The sequence below is a fragment of the Hibiscus syriacus genome, unplaced genomic scaffold (assembly GCF_006381635.1).
Source record: "Hibiscus syriacus cultivar Baekdansim isolate YM2019G1 unplaced genomic scaffold, ASM638163v2 tig00111810_pilon, whole genome shotgun sequence".
Lineage (NCBI taxonomy): Eukaryota > Viridiplantae > Streptophyta > Magnoliopsida > Malvales > Malvaceae > Hibiscus > Hibiscus syriacus.
This window is the reverse complement of record NW_024063186.1, coordinates 1517589-1529436: the sequence shown is the minus strand read 5'-3', so window position 1 is coordinate 1529436 and position 11848 is coordinate 1517589. Positions and strand designations below refer to the sequence as shown.

Genomic DNA, 11848 nt, shown 5'->3' with positions numbered 1-11848 from the left:
TCTTAAAATTATTTTAAAAGACGTTTTTAGTTATTCGAACTACCTAACCCAAAGGTTGATAGCCACTCCCATTCAATTTAATTCAAAATCCCAATTTTGCAAATAAAGTCATGTTTTTTTAAACTTAATTATTTATTTAAAAATGGTTACGACAAAAGTATAAGGGCCTATCTAAGTTATGTGGTAGTTAGGAGTTTGTTTTGTTGATTATGATCTTAATATGGCCTCTGATATTTTTCACATCGAAAAAACTATAATTTTCCAAATTTCAAATTGATTGAAAGGTTAAGAATATAGTTGGAACGGTAGCTGCCAATGCAACCATTATCAGAGGAGAGCCGTCACTATCGTTCACCTATGGAGTATTTTGCGGATACGAAACCATGCACATCGCCATTGTTTAGAGATGTAAATGAAATGAGATATATAGTGAGTTATTTGATAATTATTCAGTTAAAGCTCAATAAATATCAAGCTCAACTCAAGTTCTTAACGAGCCGAAATAAATTATTTAATACTCGACTCGAAAAGCTTACGAGCACCTCGAAAAAAATATATATTAAAATTTTATTTTTTATGAAAAATAAATTATTAATAATACGAATGTTTATGTGTTTATTTTTTTTAAATGTAGTAGAAGGTTTTCATGTATTTAATGTTCAAGTTTGAGTTCGAGTTTGAGTTCGAGTTTGAGCTTTAATCGAGTTAAGTTCAAGATTGTTTCTATTCCTAGTTTTTTTCGAACTTCAATTCATATTTTTGATTTTGAATCGAACTTAAAAATTTTAAAATCGTGAATTTTCAAGTCAAGTTGAATTTAATTTTAAATTTTTGAATCGACTCAAGCTCAAAAATACTCGAATTTGACTCGACTAGTTTACAATATTACCATTGTTATAAAGCCGTTTTATTTCTTTACACCAAACACTTTTGGATACTATAAATTGGGTGGCATTTAACACTTGCAAAATAAGCACTAAAATAAGTATTAAGCAGCGACGTTAGCAACGAAAGTAGATCCTATGGAAGGGCAGTCTTTCAGTGTTACAAAAGGTACATGGACCGAGGAAGAAGACACCCTTCTCAAGAAATGCATCCGGAAACATGGAGAAGGAAAATGGCATCAAGTGCCTTCCAAAGCTGGTAAATAAAATCATTCAGATTTTTTTTATATATTTAAAAAGAGAGATTATTTGTTTTTGATGAAAGATGATGAGCCTGAAAAAGAAAATGAAAAAGTGCAGGATTGAATCGTTGCCGGAAGAGCTGTAGACTGAGGTGGTTGAATTATCTGAACCCTAACATCAATAAAGGAGCTTTCGCCGCCGATGAAGTTGACCTCATCATTCGCCTCCATAACCTCCTCGGTAACAGGTACGTCATTCATTGTATCGATATTTTCCTTATAATCTGAGTAATTCTTCTAATTTAAGATAATATTTTTTTGGGTGTTAATTGAAAATGTTATAAAGAAAGTAACAATTTAGGTTAAACTGAAAATATTAAGTAAAAAGTTAATATTTTAGATTGTACCCAATTGAAAAATATTATTTTTTAATATTTTCGGTTACTTTCATTTTATAACATTCTTTAACCTTAATTTTTTTTTATAGAAATAACTAATTTTATTCAAACTAGGAAATATCACAAATTACAATAAAGATTTACAATTACAATTGTAAATTAAACACATAATTAGAAAAATTTTCTATAATCATTGAAACAAAACTAGTAATTTAACTATACAAAGAATATTAAATCTAACAAAGAAATTTAAACAAAGATAGATACAAACAAATCTGATCGCATCGTCAAACGGACCACAAAAATGATCAAGCTATTAAAAAACCACCGACAAACCGTAAATCAGACTCGAGCGACGTGAAAAGCTATGCACGAACGCAAATCAGGTATCCAAATCCAATCTGATGGTCCAAAGCAAGGAAAATCACAAGATATCATATAAGCGCAATCTTTATCAATCGTAGCGATATTAAATCAACTCTTAGAAAAAAGATAAATAAAAATGGACAAAGGACCGAAAATTTGCCAAAAAACATAAGAAAACGTGCCATAAGTGCATATGAAAACATGTAACACATGCAAACTTATTGAAAAATCAAAAAACAAAAGAAAATAAAGAAATGATATAGAAAAGAAAAAGAAAATAAAGAATACAGGTGGTCGACAACCAACATTAAAGTTAGTACCGTCATCGATTAACAAAATGAAAAAGAAAAGAGATGAACGATACATCAACGAAAAAACTAGGTTTTTAGGGTTTTTCAAACACATATTTTAACAATTTAATGAATAAGCTAATTTTATAATAAACCTTAAATTAATTTGTCATTTCTCTGACTTTCTCTATAATCTTCGAGTTTGACGCACACCAAGTTTCAAGTCCAAGGATATCCCTATCTAAGTGGATTTTTATTTTATGGAATTTAAAATTATTTTTTAATCCAAAGATATATAATATATTTATTTTACATAATTGTTTATTTTAATTCAAAAGGCTAAAATTTTAAAATTTAAATGAATCTTAAAATATGAGATAGTAAATCTAAACTTTAAATTTTAAATCTCAAATTCTAAATAAAACACATAATATTGATAAATATATTTATGTAAATTAAAATTTACACATCATGTATCAAATAATTTCCCTTAAAAATGATAACATATATAAAAATACAATATCATCACAAATTTTAAAATCAAATACATTACTAATGAATAAGAATATTTTATGAACTCATTCTGTGGTCTTAATGATTAAATGAAATACTATTATTTTACAACGTCTTGAGTTTAAACAGTTGCATCTACATTTGTAATCACTTTTTAAATTTTATTTATGACATTAGCAGTTTTTTTTGTCGCATGAACAAAAAAAAACGCTTCTCATGAAACATGTCTTAGAAAGCGCTTCTTACCGAAATCACCTTTTACTCACGTAGTAAATGACGGTAAAAAGTGTATTTCATCAATTGCACCTTTCTAAAATGAAAAAAGTAAAATTATAGGGACTAAAATAGTAATTTGATTTCATAAATTAAAAAACAATTGATGTTAATTTATTTATATAAACAGAATTCAAGCGTTAGTCTTTGATTCTTATCAATGAGATTCAAGAGTTAAACAGTTTCCTCTGATTTTTTTTTAATATGATCTCTACTTTTGTTATATTTACTTGATCTCACTTGATTGAAATTTACTACTATAATATAAGTTATGTTTATATAAGTTAAAATTAAATATTTTGATATTCTAAAATATTTAAATACTTAATTTTATAAATTATAAATAAAATTCTATTTAGAAACTTTTAAATATTTCCAAAATATAAATAATTTCTTTTGAAAATTGAAAAAAGAGAGTGGATGTTTATCAAATAAATTGATTTGAAACTTAATTTCCTTTATGTAAATTTAAAGTTTTAAAGCTAGTCTTCTATTTTGTAATCAATTGAAAATCTATATTTTGTAGTTTAATTTTTATTGTGCAGCTTACTTTAATAATGCATCATGTTCATTTAATCTATCTGTTTACTATTAAACATTTCAATAAGATATGTTAACCAAATTATCTAAATAATTAAAATATTTATAGTTAAGACTTGGATACTAAACATTGTTCAAGTCAATTACCACATTATTTTATACAAATGTTTAAATGTTATAATATTCCATAATAAGTTATTATAATACAATCATATATTTTCTTATGAAGAATAAAAAGATCTAATGAATTTAATTTTTGACAAATTCATTTTTGTTAGAAATCAATATTTTTAATATTTGTTGTGTATATATAACAATTCACTTTTTTGAAATAAAATTCAATTTAAGTTATAGATAATTTTCTTAATCTCGAGCACCATTTTGTGTGATTTTGTGAAAAATAATTTACTATATAATATAAAATTATTTATTTGATCTTAGTTTAATTTCTTTATTCTCATCAAAATATTTTTTAACAAAGTTTAATCAATTATTTATAAAATTAACTATTTAAATATTTTAGTATATCAAAATATTTAATTTTAATTTATATGAATATAATTTAAACTTTAATAGTAAATTTCAGTCAAGTAAAATTCAGTAACAGAGTATGAGTCAATTTACCATGATTTAACATATATGCATAAACAAAAGATATCATATCAAAAAATTTAGAAGAAAACTCTTTAGCCATTAAATCCCACATTGATAAAAAAAAAGGTTAATACTTAAATTATGCTTATATAAACTAACGTCAACAATTTGTTTTTCAATTTATATTGGTACATGTAATTTTATTTTTTAAGACAATTTGAAAAAAACAGAAGTATGAGATATAATTACAGTTACGCGTAATACATATTTAGTAAATCAGAATTAAAAAGAATTATTATAATATATAATTGAACTAATCATCTGAATATATACAATTGAACTAATAATATGAAAATAATCTGAATATTCTTAAAATCAAATTAAAATAGAATTGAATTAATAATTTAAATATATTTAAAACCAAACTAAAATAGTTTAAAAAAAGAATTTGTAAATTTATTTATACATAATTTATAGATTTACAATTTATATTTTAATTTGATTAATTTTTATTTTATATATTATAAAATTTAGAATTTTAATTTTAATTTAAAACAATAAAAATAAATTATTTAAATTATTAAATTAAAATATATAAACTAAATTTACAAGTTGATCTGCCCCCTCCCCCCACTCGAAAGCCATTTTCACGACTTTGTCAGTGCATTAATGGTGTAATCCAAGAAAATGTACTATATTATCTTTTCTGTTCGTGAGTTAATTAAAACATTTATGTTATCAATTATTTAAATATTCAAACATTATATTTATTTAATATTATCGAAAGTCATGAACCGACGTCAACATTTGTTACAAGTGTAAAAATTCTTTTGTTATAATTTAGACACAATATTCAAATATTGAATGTAATGTCTTAATTTCTCCATTGTATCGAAAGATAATGTTAAATCATTAAGAGTTTAATAAATGGTATATAGATGCATGGAAGTATCATTCGTTTTCTAACATAAATAGCAATCGCAGGTGGTCGTTGATCGCCGGTAGATTACCCGGAAGAACAGCAAACGATGTGAAAAACTATTGGAACTCCCACTTGCTGAAAAACAAGGTGGATGCTTCCTCCAACTCAAACCCTCTAAATCCATTGAAATCTATTACTCGAGTCTTCAGACCTCGCCCTCACATCTTATCAAGGAATAATTTCCCAATAATCTTGGACGAAAACAAGAAAAACAACGCGGCGGCAGCAGCGACACCAGCAAGCTACAATATTTTAGAATCGGCTAACATCGGCAACAACAATAGTTACTGTTTCCCTAATGAGAATGACGAGATGTTGTGGTGGGAAAATCTGATGATGAATGAGAATGAGTTTGATTATCAACAGCAACAACGTTCCATCAATAACATCAATCAAAGTGTGCTGTGGGGCCAGCCTATGAATAAAGAAATGGAGGTTGAGGAAGAAAAATATGGTAGTTTTGATGAGCTTTATCTCGATGTGGAACTCTGGAATGAGCTCAACCCATAGTCACAAATATCATTTGTATTTATACGTATTTTATTTTCTTCTTTTGTTGTTCATTAGGTGGCTGTTTTTTTTTCTTTGATGTGATGACAACGGAAGTGACAATAAAAACTCTGTTAGCGAAAGAGAGACAATAAAAATGTGGGACTTTATACATGATTTACTCCATAAACAAGATTAAAAAGGCTCGTGTTCACCCGCTCCCTATATGTTAAGGGTAGATGTTTCATTTATTTTCGGAATTTCACCATTTAAGGTAGATGAGAATGACTTTGCATGCAATGTTATATGAGTGATATTGCATCATTCAGAATGATCTAATTACTATTTAAGTTGGTGAAAGAAAATCATTCATGGGCTAAAACCTTTTTTAGAATCAAGTCTATATGTTTGATGTGGAAGCAAATTCGTGCTGATTTAAATAAGTTTTGATCCTTGAAATGTTCTCTGAGGAGATGAAGTTGACATCGGTCGTTTTAGATTAGGTAAACCTAAATACCTTCAAACTTGTTATACGTCTAACACTAGGATCAAAATGGGATACATGAGTTGGTTAAGTGTGAGAAAAGTTAGAGCAACCTCACCGAGCCCAAAACTTCATACCTTTACATTTTCTTAGAGAAAAAAATGACTATAAGGATGGAGTTAGTAAAGTAACGAGGAACAAATGTGTAAAAACAAACATGCTTGAAATTTAACTTAGAATCTTGTTAAAAATATTGGGTTAGGATTTTACTGAAAAAGACTAAATTTTATTAGATGTTGGAAAATATGAATGCTAAAAAATATTATCTTTAGCATTGACTAGCAAATAATAAAATAATAAAATGAAATAGGATGATTATTATATTGTGGTAGAAGCCACTATCTTAAAAGTAATTTTGTCTGAATTAATGTAATCTCGAAAGAGGAAGTTGCCTTCAAGATTAGCATAGTCTTTCAAACTTCGTACACCCGAAGTGAGAAAGCGGAATACACTTGTGTTACTTTGTTTGATAAGAAACTTATGAGAAAGAAAAGAAAAAAAAAGAACTATCAAATTGTGTGTTTCAATTAAGATGGACTATCCTTTTTATAGGTGTGATATAAAGGTAAAATTGTCGAATGACACCGGTTCATTCTAATCACTCCCTAAATATAGATAACTCACTCCCCACTATTTGCATTACTCACAATCCCTCACTATTACAAATAAGTAGAGAGTTTTAAATGCGAGAATAAAGCAACAACAAAAATTAGCTAATTAAGTACTAGTGAACGTATCTAGAACTAATACATAATGAAATTAGTAATTTTTCTCTTAACAAGTGAACGAATTTGGAACTTGTTCAAATAAGAGTAAACTAACAACACATGATTACCTTTTTCACTAAGTGGATTCCGTGAAAGACCAACAAATTTAGCTAATATACATTGAAATGATGGTAAGTGCTTTAGAAAGATCGCCTAAAGTATTTCTTAGAAGGTGGCTAATCCTTCACACTTATTTAGGCGATTTCATCAAGTCTATCTCAATATAAACTACCCAAATTAGAGATATAAAATCACTAAGAGCATTTAGAAAGATCAACCTTCCAAATTTAAGATTAAGTGAATTCATCAAGTCCGTCTCACAATAACAATATTATAAAAAAATTTATGCTTCGATTATGATATAGATTTAATTTTTTAATTTTTTAATTTTTAAAGGAATATTAATAACAAATTTATTATTATAGTTTAATTTTAAAGAAAGTTAAAAGGTTTTTGGCTAGATTTATTGAGTTTTGGATATTTTCAGTAACACATACACTAGATTCGTAGTCAAAATGTCAGAAAAGGAATGAATTATAAATTTTGGGGGTCTAAAAATAAAAAGTGATCAATAGCGAGGGTGGTGAGTTGTGCCAGCGACAAGAGACTTTATATGAATTCAAGGATCAAATTGATATTTCATCTAAAGTTTAGAGGTCAAAATGGCACTTTATCTAAATTTCAAGGTCTATTATATCTAAAGTTTAGGGGTAAAAGTAAAAATTAATTCCTTTTAACTAACATGTCATGTCATTAAACTAACGAGAGATAATGATTCAGTGACCAAAATATAACAATCAATAACATAAGTGACCAAAATTTAATAAATTGATAACATAAGTGACCAAAAATTAAGTTTTTTTTATTTGGTTGGTAAAAGTATAAAAATGTTAAAAAATGATCAATTCATTAATTTACCTTAAAAAATATAAATCTCACTATTATATATAGGGTTAGGATCCACTTACACTATATAAACCTAACCCTATATAAAACTCATAAGTTTTACACTAATTTATAGCATTATATTTAAATAAATAAATAAATGACTTAGATTTATTAAAATTTATAACTCATAAATAAATATTCTTTTAACTTATAGTAAAATAATATTTTTTAGGGTTAAAGTTTAGGATTTAAGGTTTAAGATATAAAGTTTAGAGTTTAAGGTTTATAATTTGAGGTTTGTGATTTGGGTTTTATAGTTTAAGATTTAAGGTTTGAGGTCTGAGTTTTAAGGTTTGGGATTTTGGAGTTCGGGGGTTTGAGATTTGATATCATGTTAAAAAGTGATTGTTCTAGTGTTAGTTAAAAGATATTTATTTGCGGGATATAAATTTTAATTAAATTAAATACATTTATTTATTTATTTATTTATTTAAATCTAATGACTATAAATTATTGTAAAGCTTATTCATTTTAAATAAATAAATGGTTTAAATTTAATTAAAATTTATAACTCAATTTTTTAACTCACAGTAACACAATATCTCTTTTTTTATTTCAATCCCTAAATGTAAACCTAAACTATAAATCTTAAACCCCAAATCATAAACACTAAACCTAAAGCTTAAATATTAAATCCTAACCCTAAAAAGAAAAATATTATTTTACTGTGAGTTAAAAGATATTTATTTATGTGTTATAAATTTTAATTAAATCTAAACCGTTTATTTATTTAAATCAAAGAAAGAGAAGCAACATTATAGTAAAACTGGTCAAAGACCAAGACAGAATGGGCCAACTCAAACTAACCACACAAAACTCAAACTAACCACACAAGGCTCAAACAAAGCCTAATCCTAAAACAAAAGGCAAACAAAATATTTATAAACTTTCCTTACGATTAGGGATCAACATAGGATTCGAACTCCGATGGGTTTCGACCTGGTCCGATATGATTGCATCGGTTTTTTAATTTCAAATTTGTTTCGAGCCAGGTTTAAAGTAAAAAATTTATAACCCGACCTGACTTAAAAAAATAATATAATTATATCTTATATTTAGAAATAATTAAAATAATACCCTATTTATATTATTTTTAATCAAGACCATTTTTAATTGAATAAAATTAATAATTTTGTATTATTTTGGTTCGGGTAGGTTCGAACTGAGGTTTTCTCTTAAAAGTCGGTTTACATTTTGAATCCAGTAAAATACCCTAAACTCGGGTCGGGTTGGGTTTCGGTGGAGGGTATAAAAATTTTCAAGTCATGTCGGGTTGATCAAAAACTCGACCTGTAACACCCTAATCCGATCAGACCTGAATCTCAGAGGATTAACATGTCACACGAAAATCGTCGGAGTGGTTATCCATTTTAAAAAAAACATTCATCATTTCCATAAAATTCACCAAAATTAATACATTCCTAAAATAACAATTTAAACAAAAGTGGGGAGCTCCCAATAGTACACCCCAAAATACATACGTTTAAAAAAATAGAGTTTACGACTCAAAATAAATAATGGTTTTTGACAGTACATGCCCACTATAAATACTCGAGATGTACTCTTAAGAACATGCATATAGAAACACATTTCGAATGTTGAGTTTACAAGCTCAGTGCCCAGTGGCAGATCTAGAAATTAAAAAATGCGGTCCAAAATTTTAATACCTTATTCAAAAAAAAATTAGGTATGCAAATTTTCTTATTTTTTTTTTCTATTTCTATTAACAAATTAAACTAAATTTATCATTTTTCTCAAAATAATGGGTGTGCAATGGCTCCCATAGGGAGCCATGTACATCCACCCCTGTCAGTGCCACACAAATAACACATAGCATCATGGTGATCATGATACAAGTATAATCATAAACAAGAAAGAATATTCAACACACAACAATAGTAAACATCATGGTGTAGTTCAGGATCACATAGCATCATGGAGCTCACATCCTTATTTGCATACTAAGGGTACTTCAGACAAGATATGGGTCACACAATGTCAACATCTTCCAAGTACCCTAAGCAAGGTCCAAGTCACATAACATCGACACCTTACTTAGCTAGTCTACTTGTAACGCCCCAGATCCCGGGTTGGGTAACCCGAGATGGGCCTTATTTTAATTCTTAGGTTATAGGAAGCTTTGACCTAAGTTGAAATGGTTTTGGGCTATGATTAAGCCTAATAGAGAGTGAAAATGGTAAATTTAGTTTGTAGAGCAAATCAGGGGACCAAGGAAGGAATTATACCATTTAGCAATCAAAAGCTAAAATCTTTAATTTCTTGGTGAGATCATGTTTGGAGACTTCTATTTTCTCAACTCATTCTTGTCTTCTTCTCTTAAGCATTCTTCATCTTCTCATTTAGCTTCCTAAGTGAAAGATGGGAACTTTACTTCCTTCTAAGATTTTCCCAATAGAATCAAGGTAAGAAATGAACTCATATTTTTATAAGCTTTAATTTAAGCCCCCAAACTTAAGGTTTGGTCATTGTTTTCAAGAAATGAGTTTTATTGGGTTTTAAGAGATTTCAAGATTTTGGCCCATTTTTCATAATCTTTCGTCTTAGGAAGTGTTCTTATTACATTTTGAACCATTGAAATTAGCTAATAACCTCTACAATAATTCTTGTCTGGTGAGAGAAGTTGGTGAAAGCTCTCAAGCAAAGGGGAATGAGAAACTCACCTTAGGTTGACCTTTCATAGTTTCTAGATGACTCACTTCTAACCTAACTATACCTAACCTAACTATACCATATGCAGCTCGTTTAGATGAGGTTTGCTAGGTTGCATAAGCTTGAAGCATGTTAATGGTAGACTAATTGTTTGGGTGTTTCAGCATGTGTTAAGACCTATTTATGACCCCTATATCAAATAAAACACTTAAACATCAATTGGGGACCTTAATAGGGCAATTGGGGTAGAACGAAATGATTTTTCATGCCAAAACAGGGCACTCAATAGCTACAATATCGATACTATAAGAATAATATCGATATTGTTCTCCAGTCTGTCATAAATTGGACAATTTTATAAGGGTGGTTTTGATACTCATTCATTGAGTATCGATATCAGGGAAAGAGTATCGATACTCCCCATAGGGTTATCGATATTGAGGAATTTTCAAAACATCAAACCAAAATTTGGTATCGATGCTCAGTCAAGTATCGATACCCGAACACCATAGTATCGATACTCATCCTAGGGTATCGATATTACTTTAATCCAAAAGCCACGTCAGTCAAGGGGTATCGATACCAAAGGTTTAGTATCGATACTAAAAGGTCAGTATCGGTACCCATAAACAAATTTGGATAAATAATTCAAGGATTAAGGTATCAGACTTGAGGTACCCCATTTACTTAGAACAACAACAAATAAAACTTTAAGAAAGAAAAATAATTAACATCATAACAGTAGAAACTATAACAACTAGGATTACATAAAACTAGCCTTGATTGATACTCGGGAAACAGTTAAGACACTCTAGTTCCTCTTTAGCAGAGTACAACAGTCAATGGATATCCAAGTCAGTTCCAAGGCACTTCAGTAGCCTACTAGGTGCAAATGCCCCAAGACTCGACGCAGTAAGTTGGCGGGTGTATGTTTCCAATGCAGATTTTGGATCTTACCCTGGTGTACTATGGGTATACCAGTAGTGCCAGAGGGGTGCGTGAGCTCCGAGATGCAAATCCCTCAACCGTACTATGATGACAACCTTAGTTAGTAGTTTTGTAGTTGCATGTTTAAGACTTGTGCCACTAGTCATTTCATTTAGTGAATGCATATAGTATAGTACAGTTATTAGTGAGGCAGTGAGCTCGTAAGCTCAACGTTCGGAATGTGTTTTCGTGCTACGTTTGTAGGGCCAATTCGTGGGGAGTTATTATCACCAGACATTCCACTGTAGCAGATCAGACCATCAGAGTACGCTTGAGTCATCTTTAGAGGGCATGTACTATTTATGGACCCTTATGTATATTCAGTTATAACTTTGAATTGTACTTGGTACTGTATTTATTT

General features: G+C 28.7%; 1 protein-coding gene across 1 annotated transcript; it reads left to right on the top strand.

Annotated features, from left to right (window-relative positions):
* Positions 1 to 982: 982 nt before the first annotated feature.
* Positions 983 to 5610, top strand: LOC120171072 (transcription factor MYB1-like). The gene is made up of 3 exons (XM_039178869.1): positions 983 to 1143; positions 1245 to 1374; positions 5085 to 5610. Exons 1-3 carry the CDS (start codon positions 1023 to 1025, stop codon positions 5590 to 5592), a joined length of 759 nt encoding a protein of 252 aa, XP_039034800.1. The 5' UTR covers positions 983 to 1022; the 3' UTR covers positions 5593 to 5610.
* Positions 5611 to 11848: the final 6238 nt, after the last annotated feature.

What these genes read in the sequence shown, in the direction of transcription:
- LOC120171072 (XM_039178869.1), top strand. Translation starts at nt 1,023, where the DNA reads ATGGAAGGGCAGTCTTTCAGTGTTACAAAAGGTACATGGACCGAGGAA. An exon ending in TCAAGTGCCTTCCAAAGCTG is followed by an intron (nt 1,144 to 1,244) that starts GTAAATAAAATC and finishes GAAAAAGTGCAG; the next exon opens with GATTGAATCGTTGCCGGAAG. An exon ending in CATAACCTCCTCGGTAACAG is followed by an intron (nt 1,375 to 5,084) that starts GTACGTCATTCA and finishes TAGCAATCGCAG; the next exon opens with GTGGTCGTTGATCGCCGGTA.